The sequence below is a fragment of the Electrophorus electricus genome, chromosome 3 (genome assembly GCF_041902795.1).
Source record: "Electrophorus electricus isolate QZ-2024a chromosome 3, ASM4190279v1, whole genome shotgun sequence".
In the NCBI taxonomy this organism is placed as follows: domain Eukaryota; kingdom Metazoa; phylum Chordata; class Actinopteri; order Gymnotiformes; family Gymnotidae; genus Electrophorus; species Electrophorus electricus.
The window spans coordinates 1,761,291-1,786,782 of NC_137499.1; the positions used below are offsets into that span (position 1 = coordinate 1,761,291).

At 45.2% G+C, this 25,492-nt stretch overlaps 1 protein-coding gene and 1 long non-coding RNA gene across 6 annotated transcripts; one reads left to right on the top strand and one right to left on the bottom strand.

The window, feature by feature from the left end:
- Positions 1-12,126: 12,126 nt before the first annotated feature.
- Positions 12,127-20,701, bottom strand: hnf4b (hepatic nuclear factor 4, beta). Of its 3 annotated transcripts, none has more exons than XM_081709181.1 (10): positions 20,200-20,700; positions 18,665-18,839; positions 18,237-18,331; positions 16,196-16,299; positions 15,405-15,557; positions 15,145-15,232; positions 14,915-15,067; positions 14,174-14,437; positions 13,240-13,314; positions 12,127-12,920 (listed from the first exon to the last, which is right to left on the bottom strand). In XM_081709181.1, the coding sequence occupies exons 1-10, from the start codon at positions 20,306-20,308 to the stop codon at positions 12,787-12,789; spliced, it is 1,350 nt and encodes a 449-aa protein (XP_081565307.1). In that variant the 5' UTR covers positions 20,309-20,700; the 3' UTR covers positions 12,127-12,786. The 3 variants fall into 3 exon arrangements, with proteins under 3 accessions (XP_081565307.1, XP_026863250.1, XP_081565313.1); XM_027007449.3 differs by having other exon boundaries at positions 13,240-13,353; positions 20,200-20,687; XM_081709187.1 differs by lacking the exon at positions 14,174-14,437 and having other exon boundaries at positions 13,240-13,353; positions 20,200-20,701.
- LOC145655705 (uncharacterized) lies at positions 20,375-25,139 on the top strand. Of its 3 annotated transcripts, none has more exons than XR_014121694.1 (4): positions 20,375-20,506; positions 22,914-22,999; positions 23,141-23,268; positions 24,313-25,138. It is a non-coding gene; the product is annotated as an uncharacterized LOC145655705 (long non-coding RNA). The 3 variants fall into 3 exon arrangements; XR_014121688.1 differs by having other exon boundaries at positions 20,388-20,506; positions 22,864-22,999; positions 23,136-23,268; positions 24,313-25,139; XR_014121693.1 differs by having other exon boundaries at positions 20,388-20,506; positions 22,864-22,999; positions 24,313-25,139.
- Positions 25,140-25,492: the final 353 nt, after the last annotated feature.

Sequence of the window (25,492 nt, forward strand, 5' to 3'; positions counted from 1 at the left end):
TAATCAAACAAGATTATTTGCAATATAATATTTGCACTATTTCACAGGTGTCTTCATTCACTGACATGTAACCTTTATGGTGTGCAAGTTCACTAAATGGTGTGGTGCTGTGCAAAAACCTAACACACAGTTATGGTCAGAATTCACTGCAAGATTATCCTGGCTTGGGAGAAGCCACTGAATCCCAGAATTCCGCAGCACTCCGCAGGCCTGGAGCGGCTCAAAGCATGGATATAAAATGTGGCTCCGCATTCTCCAAAATAAATCCTTCCACAGCATACATATGTAGTCATAAAAATGAAATAAAACAAAAATAAAACCTTCTGTTATAAACCATAACCCTTCTGTAGTAAGTGTGCTCTCTCTCCTCTTTGACAGAAGACAGAGTAGTTGATAAGAGTTTTTTGGTTTAAGTAACTAACAACTTAGTGGGCCAATAAATGTTCGTTATGATGGTTAACAACACTTGAACAGGATGGTCCCCAAACTCCAGACAGGCTGATTGTGGCCTGCAAAAATACTTCCGTTAAAACTTTAAAAGTATTTTGAAAAAGTATTTAAAGGTAATACATACAAGACTTGGGTAGTAACTAAATACATGTAATGGCTTTACGAAATCAGGACACAAAAAAGTGCAAAAGTATTCCGTTACAGTTAGAGAAAAGCAGTAGATTACTGCTTCACTGCAACAGCACCGGCATCCACAACAGCCCGCGCTTAAAGGGTTCGTGTATAGACCATGTAAAATGTTCTTACCAGTGGTTTGTTTGGGGTCTTTTATTTCATCACAGTGGAAACGGACGAAGGTTTGTGGGCTCTTTCCTTCCCATCCTTCCTTTCATTAACGCAAACGATGCAATTTGAGAGCCTTGTCCATCACAAGCACTGGATTTCAGGTCTACGCAAGATTTGTGCACAGAATCGTGAATGCCCACTCACTATGCAAATTGCGCTGGGTAAAAGCATCTGATAAACGCTGACGAGCAACTGTATTTATAAACTGGAGCTTGGAAACGACAACGGCATTGCACTTTCCAGCTGCAACCTCTGTGGGGACCAGTCCAAACCATATACAGGCATGATGTCACTCCTCATCGGCGCACATCACCTTAAAACAACACAACGCTTAATCTAATGTCTCAGACAAGGTTTAGTTACAGCTCTGGATTAATGCAGGATGGACAGCACAGGATTAACGGTGACTATTGATTAAATATTGGTTATAAAATGACGACTAGGTGGGTAATATGGATACACGTCTGTCAGTCGAGTGCTGAGCCAAGCCATGGGATTTTTAGATATTTGAAAATGTCTCAAAGTAAAACTGAGGGAGGCTGTTTGAATGGGACTGATGTGGCTGATAAAGTAAATAATAGTATTGTTATCTATATCGTACAGGTGCTGGGTGTCGGTTTTTCAGTAGGTGGTCATCAGCCAGGACAAGCACAGACTCGGTTATCCACATCCATCCCTAGCCAGTACTAACACAGATGAGGGTTTACACAGCTCACTGGTCAGGAGGGCCCTTTAACTACTCACAGGTCCATTGGCACAGTTTTGCTTCTCAAACTGGTACAGTACTAAGTTTTAATTCTTGAAATCAAGAATTCAGTATTTCATATTGCGATTTTTTTTATACATGGAAACTTATTTCTTACTAGTCAAAACTGAATTTTTAATATTAAGAATTCATTTTAACATGTAATAATTCAATTATTCTGTGTTCTTATAATATAATATAATGGCATCCACTGTGTTCATGCATGAGATTGGGACTATATGTGTTTTTCTTTCTTTAGAGACTCTGGTATGTCTGTTTAAACCAGCTGTAGACCAGGAAAAACCATTTCAGATTTGAAGTGCAGCCTACTAAACCTTCAGAAAGCTTTGATAATGGTAGAATTAGTGTAACCTCTGAAGTGTGACCTGCGAAGATGCCTGTATTTGCTACAACTGGCAACCCACACATCCAGTCCCTTGTTGTTCCAGTGTAGCCTTGCAAGGCATGTGATCAGTAGTATTCCACAATCCACAACAAAATAAATAAATAAATGTGCAACGAAATAAACGTGAGGAAAAAGACATTAAAAATGCTTTTAAAGTTACTCAAATAAATCACTTTTCACACCCCAAGAAGGCATCTTATGTTATGAACAGTCATGAAAAACTAATTTCCATAAGTCAGTGAGTTCATCTCAGGACTGTTGCTGTTTTTGCTGAAGTCGGGCCATGCGCCTGCAGTAGAACGTCTCCTCACACTCACTCTTTAGTTCTCTCATGAATCACGCTCGCCTTTGACTGACAGGGGAGGATCCATCACCTTATAATTTACAATTATGCTTTAATTTTCCTCAGCAAACCCTGAGAATGGTTCCATATAGAAATTCCCATCTGAAATATTGGTTTTGTTCCCATAGTGCTTTCAGAAAATGATGTAACAGGAGTGACGAACCCTGGCCGAGCCTCATCAGAACGTTACGTCCACTGCTTCATACTCACCGATTTATCGGCACGATGACTCATGAGAAATGCCCGGTTTTATCTCCCTGCTTTGGCCGATTACAATCCTTGTCAAAAGGAACTCACTGTCATCACTGTCGCATATTACTCACTGGGCTTTAGTAACATTGCCTTTGTGACGTTGTCACTGACCATATTTGCCAGGACAAACGTCACTCAGTCTGGACCTTGCGTCCACTGTGGTATTTTTATTGGCCGTTTACTGGGTGGGCCACTTGCTGCACTGAAACTCTCGCTTGGCTGATGCAGGCTCTCCAGACTTCGCTGCTCAGAGCTCTGGGAACGGGTACTTTCCCAGACCCATGGCCCCATAGTGGTCACCAGCTGACTCACAGGGAGGTCAGGTTTTGGAGACCCTGTGTGCTATAGTGTTTACGCACTCATTGTACCTATGAGAACAATTATTCTTTATCTATTCAAATCCTTAATTGTTAGACAAATCTGGATGAGGGTGAAATGATTACTGTGCTGGAGTGGAATGCTGTCTCTAAGACCCATAAGCTGAATTTCTGGCTGGGTTTTTCCCTTGTCGTCAAGAGTGAGACACAGATCTGTCACAAGTGCTGCGCTGTAGAGGAGGGTTTCTGACGTATTTTGGCAGAGGATGGATCTGGTGCTCTGGGACCTGCCAAAAAGTGTGACTTCTGTGGCCCCCGCCAATGAGTAAGCAAAGCTAGCTCATAGCACCCCAGGCTAAAAGTAATGCAGCTTTGTACACGTGGGGCTCAAACTGTGGACCACACTAAGCTTTCCTGGTGGCCGTGCTCCGCTGGGACTTTCTGCTTGTGCTGTCAAGACTAGGCCACATCAACAGCACCTTCTGTATTTGCACCATTAAATGATAAAATGGGAACTGCATCCAAGTAAACTTTGGTGTCCTCTTTCCTGGAATTCTACGGTAATCCTCCGTCTTCCTTATTTTCCCCTCAACGGTCTCGAGTAGTTATCTGCTGTCTGAAAAGAGGCCATGGTGAGGGCTTCAGATGCTTCTTCTGGAGCAGATCTGCAGATGCTTCTTGCTCTGTCTGCTGAATAAAATGATATATAGTGTTCTCTTTCCATAGCAGTGCATGTGTGGTCAATTTCAGCAAAATAACAGACAAATACAAAGGATTTTTTGTTGTTGTTTTGCATGCAAAGTTGCTGGTGTGGTAAGTAAACATAGGCAGTGTAATACTTGCTTTTCAGTGGGAAGGGGGAGAGTTACACTTTTAGAAAAGCTTACATTTGGTAGGACACAGCAGCAAATGCAGACAAATACAGTGGGCTGTATGCATCCACTTCTGACAAATGAAGAATTTTGCATTCAAGAGAACAATTTGGCCTCCGACTGCTTCACAAACCTCCTTTGACATAGTGACAAACAGATGGAAAATATTTTCCAACAGATGTTGTTTGCCAAAGTTCAAGCACCAGAAGTGCTGGCACTCTCCTGCACAGGACAGTGCTAACCGTGTGGGTGTCAGGTGTTGGACATTTACAACATTTATCACAAGATACTATTTAATACTATTTTAATTAAATATGTTATCACAGCAACCTGAAGCAAATGATTTTGACTTAGACTAAGACTTTTGGAACCGTGTTGCATTTGCTGCTCTTTAATTACTAGATGGGCAACAGCTACTGGAAAAGCTGTTGGCACGTTACCATGCAGTAGGTGATGTGAACTTGCTGGACGTGGCATAGAGACTCTGGGGCATTACATGTATTTTCCTGCAGCCTTTGCTGCTCTGAGCTCTGCCGTTTCTCCACTGTGCTCTGTTTAATGTGTTGTGTGTAACTTTGGGCAGACCCCAGGCTAAGACAGGCCTTAAAAGACCGACTGTATCCGGGCTGCGTGTCCGTCCAAAGCTGAATGTCCATGGTTGGGTCTGGCAAATCCAAGGCACAGCCCTTACGCTGCTATGTTTGGACATCCCATCTGATGTGACTTAAAGACAAAATCTATCAAAAACACTGTGCTAACTTAAAATTGACATTTGGGAATAAGGCAGACACCGTGTGCCAGTGAGTGCATAAGGGCTTCTAAGGTCAGCTACCCATCAGCTGGCATTCACTTTGATGTTACACCAGGGTTATTCCATGTCAAACAAGGAATAACCATGTCAAACAAGGAATAACCTTGTCAAACAAGGAATAACCATGTCAAACAAGGAATGTCCAGTACATCAATTGTAAGGTTTGCGGATATTTTAGAAGATATCATTAAGATGATAATTTAGTTAAAGGTTAGTTCAGCTAACAGGTTTAGGCCAAATATTAGTCATGGTTATGGTCAATGTTTTCCTTTTTGCTTCTTCTTGGTTGCAATTTGCATGAGCTGTAGCTCACATGGCGGTGCAGATACAACAGGGAGGTCATGGGGTCTAGTCTCAACAAGCACACATGCTGTCATACTAAATCTGCCTGTTTCCATGGATGAGATCAAAACTTCAAACATTAATGCAACTTTGAGTGTCATGCAAACCACGTAAAAGCCCAGAGATCAATAAATAAATAAATACCAGAAGTCTAACAATTATTTCTGAGAGGCGGGTTGCTATTTCTGAACATAGAAAACACTGGAATGTGTTAGATGAGGCAATTTAAACGAAAGGAAAAACAAATTATATAACAAATTACAGTATTTCAGACAGCTGCGTGACTAGACAGTGTCATGTGTCAACCTGTAATAACTACGCTTATATTATATACTATAGTAATATTATATTTATATACTTACGCATCAAGCTGTTGGTGTGATTTTTTATAACCTGTACCTTTAAAAAGTGTCCTGAGTGGAAACGCCCTGTGCTGTCTGTGGGCTCAGGTGTGTGTGGTGGGGAACGCTGCCCTGTTTGTGTGGCCTTGCCCTCTGAGGGCCTTTGTATGTGATCAGGTGTGCTGACGGCGTCTGCCGCTAGCCACTGGGCCCAGTGCCTCCACGACCTCGTTCCCCCATCGCCTCTGTCTCTCCCTCCACGCCTGCGAGTCAGCCAGTAGGAGGCTGACACGGAGCGAGCGTGTGCTCGCATTCAGATCCTGCTAAGCCGTACAGCGTTGGATTGAAAACGGCTGGAAAATGCGCGCAAGGGCTCGGGTGGTGTACGGAAACTCATACACCCCAGTGCTGTGCCTCCCTGGACTGGCCTGCACACGAAACTAAATCAACTTTCGGGATGATAATGTGTGCTCAGGAATCTGTAGCACATAGTACACGAGGTCTCAGTGGACTCGAGTACAGTGTACAGTTCATAGATCTGAGGCTCATTATCAATACAGACCTCTGTGCACACTGTTTGGAAGTTACACTGCACCAGTGCCCATTTCTAAGTTGGATAAATGCAGAATAAATGTTGATGTTGTGGATTAGCTGCAGTGTATGTACGTATGAGGGTGGACAAGCGTTACTACCATGTCACATCAAACACAGAGCCGAGGAGCTCTCGCATATCTCTTCTCTGTTTGGGCTTTTGTCCTGTTCTGCTGCCCAGATGTCCTCTGGACAAAGAGCAGAGGCAGGGCGGTGCGCACCACGAAGGAGTCCCCAGATGTGATCGGCGTATCTGCTAGAAGGGAAAACACGCCAGCCGAGCTCTTATTGCTCTTATTGAGAGCCGCGCGAACCTCAAACGGATCCGCCGCCATACGAGGCATGAGTGTTTCATGTGAAAACCACCCATGCTGTGGTAGAGGGTGAAGGACGTCTAGGTCAGTATTCATATAAAATGAATAACAAATAGCCATAACACGCTACTACGTAACATCGAAAATCACACCACAACTTTACTTCTACATCACAAGTTCACTCCCATACATGGTCACTACTGATGTTAACACCACCACACACACTGGCAATTCATGTTTATTGTATATTGCTTGTATATTGTGTATTGTCTGTATGTTGCCTGTATTGCGGGAGAATTACCAACAGTCAGAACCAAATTCTTTGTGTGTGTCAGCAAACTTGACCAATAAGCCTAATGCTCTCTATCTGGCTATATATAAGCACCTTGGTTTCCAATCGTAAATCTATTGCACAGTAGAGACTCCTGTTGGTTATGTCTACCTGACAAAGCAGTGGAAACATCTGGGTCCTTGCCACTCTGTGCTGAGCCAAAAGTGGGGAGATCGCTGTCCACACTCAACCTGCCTGATTCAGGCGCATAGTGCTGTTACCATGCAGCTGTCATTCAGTGATGACTGATGTGCATGGGCTGTCACTGGAAAAAAAAGGAGAATTTCTTTCATGTTGAGCTGTTTATGACTTGGATCAGTCCGATTTAATAAGACTCAGGCCTGGGTACGGCTAAAACTTTGAACGCTTTAGTTCTGGCCTCTTCCTGGTTCTGCAGAATCAGAGGGTTCCTGGGCCTCCTGGTGCTCCTTCCCTTAAACCACCTCTGCTCTCTTATGCTCTTTTGGTTGGTAAACCGTCACCTCCTCCCAGCTTGGGTTACACTCTCCCTGTCGTTATGACGACAGCAGCAACATCTGAGCATTACAACTCTGTTATTGTGGGATGTAAAGGCTAAACCATCCACTTTTCTTTGATTAAAGAATTAGAAAGGAGACATGTCAAAATATCATGGTCTGCTCACCCTCTCTGTTAGTTCTTGTGGGCTATTTTTGAAGGTGTGCCTATCAGTGAGTGAGACAACAATGCTAGGTTTGGAACTTGGTTATAAAAACCAGACTGTTATGTTTACCTTCTACGTTGACTTGCCGTTGAAGGTTCAACTTGACGGTGGCCTGTCTCAGCACTGAAGCTACTTTGCCTTGTCTGCGAATGAGCGCTGACAAGCTTGCCTCTGTCACATTTCAGTCCTGAATCTCTTGATCATCGTTTTGCCACGGCGATGTTTGGACACTCAGCACAAACGTAACGCCACACTCCTGGAACCATTTGCTCCTCATCACTACAGCCATTCAGGTCCCAGTGAACTAAGAAGACTTAGAATACAATGTGAACACTTATGATAAATGGTCACGTATTACATCATGAAAAAATTTAAAATTTACCAATTAATTCCCTTTAGTGTCTGTGTTCACAAAATGACCGACTCCCTTTAGGATATAATGAGGTTGTTTTTTTTATATAGAAACCAAATACAGACACACCCGGAACATAATTTAAAAACTTGGGCAAATAGCTGAACCCAGTCAGGTTTCTCTCGCCAGCTGTTGTGCGCTGTTGTGTGGGGACCCAGCTAGAGCCAGGGAACTTTTCCATGGGTTTTGGTTCATTTTCCATCATCACTGACCAAAATTACACAGCCAGCTGTCTGCAGATGGGACCGGGATAGTGGGAGATGATTGACCATGTGTCAGTTTGGTTTTGATCTTTACTTTGGCGAAATGTTTTAGGCTGGTGTGTAGGCCAAACTGAGCTGTAGATGTGTTGCTGAACACACTTTCAGTGGTTCTGGAAGCCCATGAATATCAGCTCATTTACAGTCTGAGGAAAAATCAGGTGCGGATTTGACCCTCCGTACGCCATAAACGTTTGGTTATCTGCACATCCCAAATGAGTTCTGCTGTAGTATGTGCAATATGATGCAATAGGTTCCATCTAAAGAAATTTGGAAGGCAAGGTTGCATGGATGTCCTATATGGAAGAGTGTAAAGAACATTACTCTTACATACTGTAGAGTCCTCAGACAAAGGTCTCACTGGTGGTAACAGATAAGTGTCTGTATGCATGCCTTCCACCTAATAACATCAGTGTTTGTGAGTCTGTAATAAGAAAAAGATGAACTTGAATACAATTTTTGGCCTACGTGTAGGAAATGCCTTACTCCAAAAAAACACTGCTGCCCATCACAAGTTCTCCAAAGATAACACAGATGTTCCGCTTTACTACCAAAACAAAGTTCTGTGGACCGATGAGGCAAGCGTTGACCTTTTTGGTGAATGTATACAGAATTATATTGGGATACAAAATTCTGCAAAAGCTGCAAACAAGGGATTGAACTTCCTTGCTGCCTCTGGTCTGGATGGACTGCAGTCACTGATGATGAATTCCAAGTGGTTTCTTGAAATACTACAGCGGAACGTCACGTTTTAAAACTCAGACTAGGTTGGTTTAGACAGCAGGATGATAATCTTAAAGCACTGTAAATCAATAACAGAACATCCATAGTTTAGGCTGGCCAAGGCAGGATCCTGTCCGAGGACCCACTGGCAAAATCTGAAACAGGCCATTTAAGTAGAATTGTCAACAATTCCAGATAAACTGAAACAGTTTTGTATAGAAAGGTATGCCAAAACACCTCCTAAGTGCTGAAAACCAAAATATACCAAACCTCTTAAGTGCTGTGCAGGACAGCTATAGAAATTATTTATTTGTTATTGCCATTATTGTTGTTATTGTTGTTATATAATAGTTGTTATTGCCAGTAAAAAAGGAAACACTAGCTACTTTTTTTTCCTCTCAATAACCTACATGGTTTAAACTTTTCAAAAAAGAAAGGGCACTGTAAAATTTGTTTATAAGCCTTCAGTGTTTATTTTTATTTATATATATTTATTCAATTGTCACTATGATCTAAATAATGATGTGAGCAAATGTAGGTGTCCTTTGTGCAGAAACCCAGATGGTTCACAAATATTTTCTGCACCATTTTTTGTCATTTCGTCATTTCCGAACCTTGTTGTCAGATTTCCCTCGTGATGAGCACACAAATCGTGTGAAGTGTAAATATCTATACATGTAAAAGACTTTTGAGCGGAACAGTGAAGTCCATGCTATGAGCAGCTTTTCAGCAAGGAGACGCTTGTTTTCTGGTGGTTTCCACAGAACAGCCCCTACCGTGATCTGGGGTAGTTCTGCTGACCCGGATGTCCGGTACATGTACTCAACATCAGTGCTAAATGATAATCACAGACAAGTGAGTAACTGAGCATCCTCACAAAGGCAGGCCTCACTACTCAAGTACTGTGGCGGTTTCCAACTATGAAACTTTAGAAGTGTTACTGTAGGTAATGTTCACTAATACTTATACTTATGCATTTTTTTGTTTTGCAAATACGATGATCTCAACACTACGATGGTATCAGGAAACTGAGGGCTGAACTTTTCTTGTGCACAAGGAAATATCACTATTACAACTGGAAAAACCCTCATTTTCGTAATAAAGAGCAGGTATGGGGAATGTCAGACTGACAGAAAAGTGTGTGTGTGTGTGTGTGTGTGTGTGTGTGTGTGTGTGTGTGTGTGAGTGAGAGAGAGAGAGAGAGAGAGAATATGACATTGCAGAGCTTGTATCAGAGCTTGTTTGTAAACCTAATACCCAGTTCACATTCTTTCAGGTCAACTTCACCTCTTGTCTATTCTTTTGACCCAAGATGAGGTCAGCTCAAGGCGTTTCACCTGGAACTCAGAATGTAGCCCATGTTGCAGGCTTTGTGAGGAGCGGGAAGGCCTCCCGGGTTCTGGTCCCGGCTCTGGGTCACCTGGGGCGACAGGCAGGCTAAAAGCCTGGTCTGTGCTGCGCTGGCCGTGCGGTTTTCATCTTTTAGCCCCTCCCTCACTCTCTACCCCGTCGAAGTGTGCAAGTCCGAGGGTGAGGCCGGAGCAGCACGGAGAAGCCCAGCTGCACTGCAGCGGGTGGAGGCGGGTCAGGCTGCAGAGGAGAGAGCGCTTGCAATAGACATGTCGCTGGAACATGGGCCAGCCACGATCGCTTCCCAGAATACTGAAAAACAGCTTTTCAGCTGGAGTCCACAGACTCGCTCGGATACGAAGGGAGGACTTCCTGAGGTAGATTCTTGGGAAAACAATGACTAAAGCTGCTCAATAGAAACGGAGGAAAAAAATAAAACATTATCCTGTTATTTCTACTCAAAATGTGTTGGTGTATGATAATTGTTAAAAATATGAGTTTTATGTAGGTTTTGTCTGATGAAGGCTTGTGAACTAACAGTTTAGTCTCCACTATATTTTCTCAGCATAACTGCACTTGCTCATCTCCTTCCAAAGATCAAAACTGTCCAAGTGGCTCGAGTTTGCCAGCAGACAGCATGTAGAGGATGTGGGTTTGTAGCAGTGCCGTCATCCAAAGGCATCGACATAGATGACGACTTACTGGAATATTCTTTGACTGTCAGAGTAATTCCCCGTGTCCACCTGTGTATGTCTTAGTTTAGTCTGTTTTTGTTTGGGCTCCTTGCTCCTCCTCTGCCTGACCCCTCGTCACGCAGCTCACCCGAGTCCCACTAGGTGTCTGTAGGTGTTACTTGTTCTTCTGCTCGTGTCTCTGGATCCCTGGAGCGTGCCTCTGGCGACTGAGCGGACACACGAGCACGCCACCTGGTGCAATATTTTCCCCAACTTTTGCTTGACCTGTTTTTTGTTCATTAGCGTCATTGTTCGGGAGTTTCTCCGTATCATTAGACTTCACTTTTGGTCAGCTCTGACCTTTCCTGATTATTCACTATGGAGCTGTGGTGTAGGTTTCATTTCAACTTTGAGAACTCATTATATGAGTAGTGTGAGCCAGAAACGTGTGTATTTATTATATATCACTTCACTAAATCATACAGTATTACAGTAGAGACACCACACACAATGCATGTCTTATCACATGCATGGAAGTTAGCACTTCCATGGTGTACATAAACCTTCATAAATGCCATGGTTTCTGTCTGATCAAGCCAAGGGACAGGAGACATCACTCACTGCAGCTGGGGAGAGAATCTGGACTCAATTGAGCACCGTCAGCTTGTAGACTGGGGAGGTATTACTCATCAGTGGTTAAACTGTAGCTTAACAAGTGTGTGTGAGTGAGTGACAGCATGCACCCGCCACAGGTATTAACAGCCTTACCATTTCCAGTGTGGTTCTGTTGTGGCAACTGTTGCCAAGAGCTAAATATTTCTTACTCTTCTCCTCTACTGATTTTGCATTTTAGGTTTGAAAATAAACACAAGGGGGAAGTCATGGTATAGGTCTTTCATGAAAGTAAAACCCACCCCCTGAACTCACCAGAGTCCTAATGAGTCAGACTGCTGGAGCTTTGACCCCCCCACTGGTCAGGCTCTTCACGCACATTAAACTTGAGCGACCTGCGTCACACAGCCCTGTAGGAAGATGTGCAGTCTCCAGGGAAATGCCTGCCAGCCACTGTTCTGTATTATAACTCAGTGGTGGAACCGCCACCCCCAAATTGGGCTCCATCCAGACATGGAACTATTACATATAAAAACCTGCTTATATGATATTCAACCTACAAAAGTGTCTGTTAACTGATCTGTTCATCTGTACACATGGTACTTGTAGAGCTCAATATTTCAAAGGATCTTTACCAGTAAGTATATGGCACCCTCTGCAGGTAGGCTGTGAAAATGTGTCCTGTTTCTCCATCTGAAATACTGCATTCTGGTTAGTGCCACTGGGACACGAGAATAAAACTCAACAAAGTGTCCAGTGTCTGGTCAGGCCCTGCAACAAGCTTGCACTGTTGTCCTGGTACAGACTGCTTGCATTTATACTGAAAGTAGAATTTTTATGGCTTTAAGGAATCTGGTACATTAGTTGTTTAGTCAACTCCAAAATCACACCAATGTTAGAGCATGTTTTCATCAAATGAAAAACTCAGTTTAAGTGCTCAAGTTATATTGGCAGGCTGCCTGCCACACACACACACACACACACACACACGTTTTGCACTTTAGAAACTGTCCCCTGAATGACACTTAAAATGAATAAATGTCCAGTGTTCTCTATAAAAACAGGACAAAACGCTGGTGATAAGTTGGCGCTCTCTATGCACCATCAGTACCACTTAACAGATGATCAGGGAATTACTCGCTGATATTCTCTTGCCTTTATCATTGCTAATAAAAATGGTGTGTGAGAAAACTCGGCCCCGTTATTCCAGTCACATCCTTCCTGCTGCCGTCATAAACAGTCCCCTCCCTTACTTGTGATTTCACAGAATACCTTCAGAGTCTTTATCACTGGTTAATATTTCACCAAGTTATATTTTATTGTTGTCATTTATTTCACACATCTCACACCCTTCCTGGTAGGCATATCTGAGTGTGGTCGTTTTCATGTCCGTCCAAAAAAAATAATTAATTGTCTTCTAGTCATTAAGGACTAAAGTGCACTGCTGGGGTCAGCTACAAGTCTACAAATCACGTCTGATACTTTCGGTCTTCATCTGACTGGTAATTGTGTGTGCACCTCTTTGTGATAAACTTGAGAATGTGTCCAGGCCTTGAGGAGGGGACAGCTCTTCAAAGTCTGTGTGTGCGTGCTATGAGCATGCGTGCTCCTGCTCAGAGGCATGGGTGAAGGGGACGCACAGAGAGGCAGCTGGCCATCTCCCCTGGCACGCCCACTGCCTGGCGAGGAGGGCACAGCGGAATTCCAGCCTGGGATGGCAGCAGGCGCGTGCTGGCCAGATGGGCGGCTGTGGAGAGAGAGAGTTGAAGGAGTTTGGCAATGGGTAAATAAGGCTGACACCAGCCACACACACACACAGGCGTCACTGAAAACCTCGAGTTGACACTCAGCAAAATAAAGAGACAGAAATAATATTGCTTGTAATGCTACAAACATTAATGATGGGAGACAGACATCAGTATCCTGCCCTGCAGAGTTTGTGTGTGCGTGCGTGTCTTCTAGTAATCCTACCAGTGTCAATCAAAATGGTCTAAATAGCCAGTAAACATCCTTTTCTTAATGCATTTAAATTTCCATATGATGTGTTGTTTATGTTGTCTACTCACATGCCGGTACAGGGAGTATAACAGATGTGAAGTTGGGCAGTGCTGTGTGGTCTGGATGAGTCCTCTGGTGGGGCCCTACAGGCAGATCAAAGGTCACGACTTCTGCGCTGAGCCCTGAGGTGTGGCCGAGGGGACAAAGGCCAAGCTCAAGGTCATCTCTCTTGTTCAGCTTCTTCCCAACATACTACAGTATATTCTTCAGTATTTTCTCCTCATACTACAGTATATTCTTCAGTATTTTCTCCTCATACTACAGTATAGTCTCCTCAGATCCTCCTCAAATTGTTTTTTTTAAAAGCTCTGAATGCCAGAGTTTTAAGATCATCATCATCATCGGCTGTCCGAACGTTCCAAGAGTGCAAGCATAAGAACCTGCCGAGGCCACTGGATTTATTTGCCTCTAGACCCTCCACCCCTTTACTATTAAAATGTCTTATACCAATTAATTAATTAATCAATCAAGTAATTAATTGATTTTGTTTTGTATGTTCTTTCATAAGGGTGCTTGTGGAAAGAATTGCTTTTCATTTTTATACTACAAAGCACTTTTTGCTGCATTTTTATGTAACATTATTAGTCATTTATCGTAGACCACATATGACCATATCAACTTCTAACTTTTACATGAGTTATTATTCAAATTTAACACAACTGCACCAACACAGCAAACAATTTGAATCACACTGCTCTATACGCAACAACTGGTTCTGAATTTAGCACGTTTCCTTCCATCCAGTGCTCCAGCTACAAATTTCTGGAATGCAAAATGTTCCCAAATTTCTCTTCCCGTGTTTTGGGGGCTTTTCAGGGCTGTCACGTAGTGACTCTAAAATGGTTACTGTAGCTACAGCCCGCCATCATAACCTCTAGTCCACGCTGACTGTGGATGAGTGGCGGATGCTCAACGCGCACCGAGCGCCGCTGACCGCAGTACCTGCGGCTGACTGCGGATCAGTTCTGCCCGCCGCTCCTTCTCCCAGTAGCATCTCCTGCAGCAGGCTGTCCACGTTGGCCTCCCCCAGGAGCCGTGCCAGCTGCAGCTGCTCCACCATGTGCCAGGCGACGCTCTGCAGCGGGGGCAGCAACAGGAGCAGCTCCCCGAAGCGCCCCCTCTGCTCGGAGGCCGCCTCGTCCAGCAGCACCTGAGCCTGGAAGCGCAGCCTGCGCACCAACGGAGAGCATTCCAGCCCCGGGCAGTCTGCACGAGACCCCAAGATGTTAAAAATAAATAAAACAAACAACTGCACCCACACAAAGAGCGGAGCCAGTGTGCGGGGCAGGTGTGCCGGATGGCGCTGAGGCGGCAACAGAAGTGCCAGCGCTGGCCGTCCACTGACCGCGAGGGAGTCTGTGTACTGAAAGGCCGAGGCCCAGGACGGGCAGCGTGTGTGTTTGTGTAAGCAGTTCTCTCGGACAGAACCCGACAGTCCTCGGCCAGTTTGGCCTCGCTCGCACGTCTAGCTGGCTCTGGTTTTATAATCAGACCCTGCGGCCAAGAGGACATAAAACCCAGAGCTCAGGAATCCTCGCCAGTGCCTTCCCAGATATTAGCAGTTTTCCACAGAACGCCATGAAACCAGGGCATCTGGACCAGTGTGACTGCGCCACGGACAGAGATTTCAGGAAAAACAGACCAAGATGAGGTAACGGGTGTAGGCAGTGACTCCAGACTGACCTGGGGCGAAGAAGACGATGGCCTTGAGACAGACGAACTCCGCGTCCGTGACGTCCAGCGCTCTCAGGGGCCTGACCAGCTCATCCAGCACACGCGCGGCCACCTTGGACATCTCCTGCTCCGGGCCGCTCACGGGGATGATGAAGTCATTTCCTGTGAGGAGAAACCGCAGCTCTGATCCCTGTTCGCGCGAAGCGACACGTGCGGGCTAGGCGGGAAACCGTGCTCACCGAGCAAGATGATGTCATCGAAGGGCAGCGAACGACGGGTCACTCCTAAAACGAGGTGCTCGGCTGAGTGAGCTCGCAGGAGGGCCACCTGCACAAGTGCACGCAAACACACACACACACACACACACACACACACACACACACACACACACACACACACACCTGTCATCTGGAGAGTCAGCGTAGCCAGTACAAACCAGACTGATTACAGTGAAGCTAAACGACGTGCGGAGAAGCAAACAGACGTTGCCAAGTCCTACCCGGTCATCTACAGGCAGTTCGCAGAATTCGGGAATGTGCTTCGCCCACTCCACCAGCAGGAGGAGCTGCTGCTTCATGGACTCGCACACATCGGCTGCGCGGGCTGTCTTCTTGGTGCTGATGTCACACACTGGGGGAGTCGCCGCGGAGCACTGTGGACACAACCCAGAGACAGCGAGACGGACATCACCGCGTCCTGTACTGAGACGGGCAGCTGGTTTTAGGAATGCATTTAGGAATATGATCCATGTTGTTTGATGTGAGATGGGAAGGATTCATGGGTATATTAGAAGATATGGGTGGTAGACCTCATGGTTTTGTAGACCTCAGACGGATCGCTGTTAGATCTCTCTTAGGTTTGGATCAAGGCACACGTGTGGACTACAGCCCAATGGAAAACAGCCCAGGTTCTTTTTTTGCCTCATTAGTCAATCATCCAATTAGCTCTGCGTGTGCACTGTTGGCTTGTCATGTGGATGCCTGGTTATTATTACACTTTGGGCGGAAAAACCCTCTGAATTCTGGCACTAGTTCCAAGCTCATGCACTTCAATTAAACATGCTGTGATCAAACTGAGTCCTCAGGCAATCCCACCGTTCCCATCGTATCCAAAGGCATAGTACGGATCCTGTTGTCTCCAAGGATTGCCCTAATGGCTTCTCTTCAATCTTAAAGCATATTCAAGTCTCTTCCAAACTGACTTCAATGACTTTTCTGGCATTTTATTAAAAGGAGAGTGCAAGCCTGATTAGTGATCGTGTTTCCTGGTTCTCCACTCCAAAAGGCTTACCTGATGTACGCTGGTCTCCGCTTTCAGCAGGACGTCGACGGTGAGGGTCCCGACTCCATGCCCTTCTCTGCGGCAGCTGATTCTGTCCCTCTCGTTCTGCACAGCTGAGGCGAACAGATACACAGCAGCCATGAGGACACGGCGGCCCAAACATTCCACATCCACCGGCCAAGACAGCATAGCTTTTAAAAGCTCAGATCAGCTAACGTCAACAGCCGGCTTGTTTACATTCCACCTTTACAACATATAAAATGACGAGGAGAGAAAAGATGGATTACGTCCCTCCTGTTCTTGGAAGGCACCCTGAATTACCTTTGTGTGTGAAACTCGACATACAAATGAACCCTCCTGGCTTACTTCACTTATCAGTGCTTACAGGTTTTATTGACGATGTCTTGAACCTGCAGGGGGCGCTGTGATCCTGGTTAGGGGCAGGGCACGATTTAGGAGCATGTAAACACTTTGGTCTAATGGAGATCTGTGGCTCTGTTTTAGTACCAGCTGAATGAATGAGTTCAGCTTCTTTCTATTCAGCCTCTACAAAGTCAGACAGAAAGCACCTTTCTAAAGAATACTTAGAACAGTCCTCTCACTATCCAGAGACAGGGAGGGGGAGGGTCCTCTTCAGAAAGGCAGCAATGGCAATTTGGGGTGTCATGAGTACTTTTTCCGCACTCTACTGACTTGCCGCAGTAACACACCACATACAGGCTGTAGACTGTGGGAGGAGCGTAATGTTTGCGCCGCCATCCTGCCAAAGAGTGACTAAAGATATAACTAACGGTAATGATTCCTGTAGTCTCCATCCATGTCTATGCATGAAAATCTGCTGTAGGAGTTCCTTGAAAACAACGACGTCTTATTTGGATCCTGATATTGGGCCGAATATTTTATTTAGACCTGCAGTGATGTGACGACGTTGGAGAGCAACATAAGGTGTGTCAGATAGTGATCAGCAGAGTGGGTCATGTGATCATTACTCTACAGTGCGTGAATTCATTCTGAGGTGGAAACTTGCATTCTGCTGGACCACCTGTGACTGCAGTCACATTCTAAACCCTAAAACTGCCTTATTCACAACCACGGGAAGCCAGCATATGTGGTTATATAGGCTATGCCACCATCCATTAAGCTCCCAGCTCCCAAACCCACAGAGAACCAGGACCGGCTTTCACAAGCTTCTCCCACAGCGAGAAGTGTGATGCGCGTGTTCCCCTCAAGTAAACCTCAGTAAATATTTGGCCATACTTGGGCATGTTAATTATTGATATGAAAAAGACCATTCACAGCACTCCTTCTCCTCCTGTTCTCTTCCTACACTTGAGTCTGCGTACAAGCCGGCGGCTGATAAGACCCGGCTTACACGGAGGCGCTCGCTCCGTGGCTGGCTGAGGAGAGATATGGTAACGGTGGGTACCTTCTCTCTTCTGTGTGTCCTCCTTCACAACACCCCTCTTTCCTTAACCTAATCCCAACTATTCTGGCTCTTCATTTGTGACCAGCTACATTATATAACCTGGGCAAATATTCTGATTTGAAACCAGTCAGAGTAACAGGCTGAATTCCTTTGGCATTTTTGGGAAGAGGATAATGGAGAATGGGCATCCTGGAACGGAACTGGACGCGTTTCCCAGATACACATGCAATAATGATTTTCAATCTACTATGTAATTCCATGTCGGCCCTACCTATGTCATTTCATGTCAATCCTGCCTCAATTTATTTTTAAACCAGGGATAAACAGCTACAACATTTCTCAAAAAATATCCCCCCCCCCCCCCCCAAATGTTTTTAGGTAGCCATTTTAGAATTTCAAGTCGTATCTTTTTATTGGAAGGTGTGGAGATTTAAAAAAAAAATGAACATATTCTAAATATTGGAAATGTGTGAAATCTGATATTCTCTTGAATGTGGATAAACCAGGTGTTTCAGATGCTCTGTCCTACCAAACACTAGAAATTAAATTTATATTTATAGATCGATAGATAGAGATGTCAGAATAACCCCGCGCGTCCTAAACACTCGTCAAGCCCGCGCTCACCTTCCTTCCTCATGCCAGCTCGGAAACACTTGCGCAGTCTGCAGTACCGACACTGGTTCCGCTTGTCTCTGTCCACCACGCACTGCCGGCTGAACCTACACGCGGGAGACAGAGCTGAGTCAGAGACACTCCATGCGAGCACGACACAGCTGCAAGGTGACATATTCGCTTAGGCCTGCCCGCGCGTGAACTGGGAAATCAATTCCTCTGTCTCGCGCTCACTATTGTCCACGTGCCTGGACAAATCCTAATGGGCTTTTGGATTGTTTATTTGACACCACCCTCGCCTTCCACAGCATTTGTGACGCGGGCTGTAGGAACATTGCAGCCACGGTGTCCTGTTTAAACTTGACCCAGCCTCATGCGGCTATGGCCTGCATCCATTTCCGAGAATCAACACTGTGAGTGCAACACATTATGCAGCTCACCTGCACGTGTAGGCATGGTTCTTGCGCACACTCCTCCGGAAGAAGCCTTTGCAGCCGTCGCAGCTGGATGCACCGTAGTGTTTCCCCGTGGCCTTGTCTGCGCAGATGGAGCACAGCGGCCCGCGCTGCTGAAGCTCAGGTGTGACCACAGGTGAGGTCTCGCGCATCAGGGCTTCTGTGATTGGGGTTTCACCAAAACAAGGTTCAGAGTGATGGAGTGCACGCTGCAAACACCCGTAAGAGGCCTCGTCTGCGGGAGGGGCGCGAGAAACCCGCTCGTCGAACTGAGCGCCCGTGAGCTCTGCATAGCGGTAGATGAGCGCTACCACGGAGCGAATAATGACTCGCGACTATAATCAGCGGGGCAGATTAATGAACCTGCGTCCTCCTCTCGTGAGTAACATAACCTTGTACGAACTCACGCGACTTTGTTAAACGGAGATCTATTGCGTGCACGAGTGGCGCGCGCGGTTACGATGCCAGGGCGCTATTGGTACAGACGTCAGCAGCTTGGCGCGCGAGGCCTCTCGGGCGCCGCGACTTATTACTTGGAGAAAGAAGAAACTCCCAATTTAATCAAACCAGTTACAGGTCAGTGGGAAAAACGCGCAGTCCACATCTATTTTCTGGCTAATTCTGCACTGCCAGCCCCGTTTTAATCCAGACGCCTTATATGTTGTATTAAATTGCACTTCGCTTCAGCATTGCTTTACGTTGCTAAAGCAGTGACCGTCAAATCCACTCTTGATACAGGCCACGGACGGTGGGAACAACGACTCTGCGCGGTAATGTATGTAAATTACGCACTTAGAGTTTGGACATTAAAGTGCCGGGATGACGCTTCTGTGCGCTGAATGCGTTTCGGGTTCAGGGGGCAGTTGTATTGAATTAAGAGACTGCAATGCATCTGCCACCCGCCTCGCACTGCTTTAAAAGGGCTGACAGTGGACATGTCTCCCAAAATGCCAGAGAGCTCCTGAATCAGCAGAACACAATCCTGATGACTGTAGAAAATGAAATTATTGGGGAAAGTATGGAGGCGGGGGAGGAGCTGGAGATTTCTTTGGCCTTTAAAAGGCTTCCAGAAATCGACAAATAGGTCGGAACGTAGAGTGACACTGGGAGTTTGCGTCATCGCGAAGATGATTTAATTTTTTTTTTTTTTTGCCAAGTAAGATCTTGAATTTGAAACCGGTTAAACACATGCCTCACTTGGCCAGAATCTCAAAGACTCACAATTCCCTATTGGTGGGCTATTAGACACAGTGCAGACAGGATTCCTTTAAAACACAAACTTGCACCACATGTCTAGATGTAGCCATGCGGGACTGAACTCATGTGCAATATCACTCTCGCTCAGAGAGCCCCTGAGAGATTAGCAGATGTATCTGCTGAAATGCAACACCAAAGGACTTGCGGAGGTTCGTAATGATGGTGTCTGCAAATGGCTGAACACACATGTCTGTAATCTCTATGAACTTTGACCCACACTGAGACACAAGCGACTTGCTCGTAGTCAGGGGCTCGGCACATACCTGTGTCTGCTGGCAGGACCCTGTCAAACTCCAGCATGGTGTAGCAGGGGTCCAGATTCACTGTGTAATCAGTCATGCTTGCGTCCAGGATGCCTTCAGAGATCTTCATGGTACCGTAATCCCAGTGGCCAGTGTGGTCCAGCGCTCTGCTTTGTCCAGCGCCGATGCTGGATCCAGCTGTAGGCGTCTACCTCAAGCCCCACAAATCCCGCTCACTCGGCAGCCATTGAACCAAACTCGAGGATCGCTGTTCGAGCACCTCAGGCTGATCAGGGTCCGTTACTCTGCTCTGGTCTTCAGTCACACGGTGAGGGACAGGATTTCAACATGGGTGTTGTGAGGTTTCCTTTTTGCCTTTTTTTGATGAGAGTGTGCTGTGAATCGCGGATCCAGGGATCGGACCGGGGGCCAGCCAGGTCTCATTCGACTGCTGAGATTTTCCACTTCGTCAGAATGTTTGCTACGCTCTTATCAGCGTAGAGTGGATCGTAAAGGGGAGGGTACTAGCAAATATACATGACTTAGCAATAGAAAACAGCTCTTGTGTCGTCCTGTTGAACAACTGTGCTGTACACCATAACAGACAGTACCTTTAGGAATCAAACTTATATTTGCCCTCTTCCAGTACAGGATCTGACGATTTCGTTGCTGGTATTGTAGGCCATAAAGTTTTTTTTTAACATTTGCAATAGTGCAGTTTTAATTTCAGGCACTGGAGGCAGTGTTACCCAGGGCCGTCCCATCGGTGTTTTATTTGTTTTTTGTCTTTACATGTGACGGCAGGGCCATTCTGTTCACCTTTGCCCTGGAGTGTTTATCATGCAGTATTGATTAGAGACAAAATGATAACGGACTTTTGCATGATGTACTACAAAACGTAAGAGATGGGACGACTGATAAACTTTGGTGTTGTATGTGCTATCACGGGTTTCTGCACGTTTGCCTATTTCGCGTACATAGATACTTTATTCACGAAATCAGGTTTTGCAAAAGCATGCTCAAGTTTTGTCTCGAGAATATTTAGAGAATGTTTCATAAACCTCTGTGCTTTGTAAAGACCTCCACCTGTAGTTAACTGGGTAATGTTTGCTCAGATCAGCAGTCGGAGGAGTCCCGCAATTGAAAAGAGGTTTCTTAATCTTCTCCCTGATTTTTGTAGGGCTATAAATTCACCAACATATAAATTTGTCTTGGTCAAAGAAGGACAGACGTGGTTTTTCCAATATAAGCTCTCTGTTCACCACGTAGAACATTCACAGATGCTTACGAGTGGGTGTGAGTGAGGCAAACACTGATTTATTCTTACTGCACCACCAAACACATTAGTGCTACATTACTAATGTGACATTAGTGTATATATTTAACACTGTAACAGCATACTTTTTAATACTGCATGCTGTGTGGGTCAATTACCATATATAAGAGAAAATTATAATAGGGAATGAGAATAGAAAGATAAGATGGTGAAAGTGACTATATGATCTGTACAAATTATATGTCAGCCCACATACGAGTATTTTTTGGGGTCAGCATCCATCATGCTTTGCTGTAATGGGCTTGCCCGGGTGAGCGTCACGGCCTCCCCGGAGTGTGCCTGCCGGCCGTGGGTCAGACCTCCCCCGGCGGGTGCCTGCAACGCTGCACTGGTCTTGCTGATTGATGGCTCATAAAAACCTGTCCGTCAGCATGGGTCCGAACAGGGTGCCAGAGTCACAGTCTCCCAGCACATTATGCCTGGCCCTGGCCATTACATTCAAAATCTAATCTATATGTAATATAAATATATACACACACACATATAAAATGTATACTGTTATTAAATCATTGTTAGTGGAAAAAAATCCCAAATTTTATATATATATATATATATATATATATATATATATATATATATATATATATATATATATATATATATACACACACACACGTAAACAGAGAGGAAGGACAGAATGTTTTTTGTGTGTTGTTTAAATTTGAATAATGAATAAAAATGTTATTTTATTCTAATATGCTATACACAGCTGCCAAGTGTCCAACTGTTGTTCATGTATGAGACCACCAGGGGGAGGCAGAGTACAGTATATACGCTAATGCTCCTCTTCTGCTTTGACGGATCTTCTTCAGTGCAACACTTCAGAAGACATCTGTGTACCTTTCCTTCTGAGTACACTATAAAACACATGAAACCGATAGACACAAAAGTTTGTGAAGTCAGCACCCCGAGTTGGTCCTTTGGTATTCTGATCCTGTGGTGATTGGGCTCGAATGACTGAAACACCTGGTTCACAGCTGAGTGGGTGAGAACAGCCCTCAGTGAGGTGAAAGTCTGTCTGTCAGTGAGGCTGAATTTATTCACTGCAGGTGTACTGCAGGCAGTTGTGCACGCATGGGCCGTGGGCTGATTGATGGTCAGTAGATGGGGTATTTTCAGAGCCAGGGCTCCTGTTGTTTGGATAGACCAGTGTGCAGTGTCCAGCAGAACTGAATTTGGGTACTGGCCAGCACTCCAGACTTCTGCCTGTAATGCATGTAGGGCTTTTAACCTCATGTAAATGAGTAACGTCACTACCACGTCTTAGTAAGCGGAGACGGTGTGTTTCTAATTTCTTGGTCTTTAATGATTGTGTGATATTAACCGAACCTTTTGCTTGGACGGCTCAGTGACTCTAATGTTCAGGGCCTGCCTGCTCACGTTAAGGGTTTGCACACAGCTTCACAGCGGAGAGTGCTTTTCATGCCCAGGGGAGACATAAACAAAGCGATGTGTGGTCTAAATTTATTCTACCCCCCCATAAAGGTAAGCCTGCATTATCCTCCTGTTGCTGGAATTGTCTTTGATCTCTAGATTTGATGTTCACCTCTCGGTTCCTTAATATCGCTCAAATGCCGCCATGATCTCATTTTCTTATTTTGATTTCTGCCCCCAAACCAAGCAAAGGTGCGGCGGGGGAGACGGCTAGTTCTACAGCAGATGGGGTGGGGGTGTCTACGCTTAAGCGAATCACAGGAGAGGGAGAAGAACAGGCACTGCGTGTTCACCTGCAATGAGCCTCGCTACACTTACAGGTAATAAGGTGCGAGAGAGTGTCATTACATGGAAGGGATATGAAGGGTGAAAGTACTGTACCATCCGCAGTGTTACATCCACACGGTACACTTTGCGTAGTCCTCCCAAAATGCGCTTTCATGAAAAGCAATAACCGAAATAATGTAGTGTATCATTACGCGCGTGGCGGCCTAATGGATGAAGCCGAACGAGCGCGTTGGTACAGGGATAGGAGACCTGCCTCAGAAGAGCTTCATGGCATTCAAGGACAAAGCTCCTATGACCTACCATCCCATCTTACAATGTAGCCTAGTCAATCTGCAAATTATCAAAGAGTTCAGAGGTTGCGGCATTAACACTTTTTTGGGGGGTGGGTGGGGAGCGATGAAGAACCTGTACGTACCTCCTCATCTGACTGAGACTCTCAGACTGCAGAAGGCTTTTGAAGTTCTGCCTTCAACCTGCAGCACGCAGACCTGCTCTTTCTGCATTTGGGAAGGAGGTGCTGAGACGCTGGTGCAGAGGGCATCTGCCTGCGCTGATGAACATTCTGTTGTTTGATTACAGCACCAGGCCTGCACAAAAGGAAAAACTCCACAGAGACCTGAATGTTCTCTATTAGAAAACAGCAGAGGGGGGGGAAAAAATGTAAAGTACAGTCTTTGTAGTTTTATTCCAAAAGAGGAGGGGGAATGAGAAAAAGAAAGCAGCAAAGATTGGTTATAGAAGTATGGCAGGCGTATGATTTAGTGGGGCAATAAAGAACAGAAAGCTAGCCATTCATCACAGAAGCGAGCTCACCAGGAGAGCAGCCTGTCACAGACACCGCCAAGTACGGGAGATGGTTCGAAACCCCCCGCCCCTAAGCTGGCTTGAACCAATGGCTTGTACCATGTGACCCTACATGGACCGGGTACGCTGGCAGCTCGTCCGGCCGAGGATGGCAGTGGCGGAGGCCTATTGTGTTTACAAACAAATAAGCATCACCAGGTGCCTACGCAATGGCCTGCATGCAGTCTCTCTCACAAATTGACATTTTCTCACTTGCTTGTTTTGTTTCTCAGGTGGGGAGAAACCACTGGCAGGCAGCTGCATTGGCTGTTCGGCCTCCACCAGCGTCTAATCCAAATGGAACGAGATGCAGGACAAAACGCCAGCCACTGGTGTCATGCTCATTTAACGAGGAGATGCAAACACTGAAACACTTGCATTTAGCTCCGTCCAAGGGAGAATGTGTGATGCACATAAGGGCTGCATGCAGAGCCTTTAAGAACGCGACAGAAGACGGCATGTTCCGCAGAAATGTTCTCAGGTGTACAGTCTTCTCCCACTGTGTTAATGAATAAATTACTATCGTGAGTCTTTGTTGAGTGTTTCCCAGTCCAGGTCCTGTATATCTGCATGGCACAGGGGTGGTGTTTTCCCCGCCCTGACACAACAAGGAAGGGCCTGTTAACGAGTTGATTCAGACGTATTAATGAGTTTACTCAGGTGTGTTCTATGCAGGCAAACCCAAATCTGTGTATATTTCATATAGTGAAAATGTATAATCTAAAACAATTGTGTGAATAATGTAACATTTACCTTAATATGTCAGTCTTTTTAATTAACACAACTGGTCCTTTGCCCTGAAAAATAGCTAAGAATCTTTGATAAAATGAACATGTTAACATTTTACTATAAAAAAACCAAACCAGTCAGCACCGTAAACATGGATTTCTGTATGTTCTCATTCTAGAGATTTAAGTTTTGCTAGACTCCGATTTAATGCTGGAGATTTTACAACAGACCATAAAGATTTATATAAGGCGACTTTGAATTTTTAGCAAATCACAGATGTCAGATCTATTTTTGAAAGTAAATGTCTATAAAAACATTAATTTGTGCTGTGAGAGAATTATGAATGTAAATGCAGTCGTACAGTATTACTCAATTATCTACAAGCATTTCAGTCTGGATTTTGAAAAGGGTGCATTGTAATTTTATCTGATCCTAATTATAGAGACCAAATATTTGTTGCACATCCATCTAGTAGTGCTGTCATCCCTTTGATTAAGAACAGAAAAACGGTTGTGACGGAGGCGCTTGTTGCTTCAAACACCTGCGTTTCGTTAAGACGACTGCAGCGCATGTGAAGCAAGATTAACGGTAAAAGGCGAAGCATATTAAACTGTATATCTGCCTAGAAAGTACGTCTCTATTGAGTCTCCATCTGCTCAGTGCGTCAGCTCCCACCGCAGCAAG

What these genes read in the sequence shown, in the direction of transcription:
- hnf4b (XM_027007449.3), bottom strand. Translation starts at nt 20,308, where the DNA reads ATGAAGATCTCTGAAGGCATCCTGGACGCAAGCATGACTGATTACACA. An exon ending in AGCTGGCATGAGGAAGGAAG is followed by an intron (nt 16,300 to 18,236) that starts GTGAGCGCGGGC and finishes TGTTCGCCTCAG; the next exon opens with CTGTGCAGAACGAGAGGGAC. An exon ending in CGATGACATCATCTTGCTCG is followed by an intron (nt 15,068 to 15,144) that starts GTGAGCACGGTT and finishes TTCTCCTCACAG; the next exon opens with GAAATGACTTCATCATCCCC.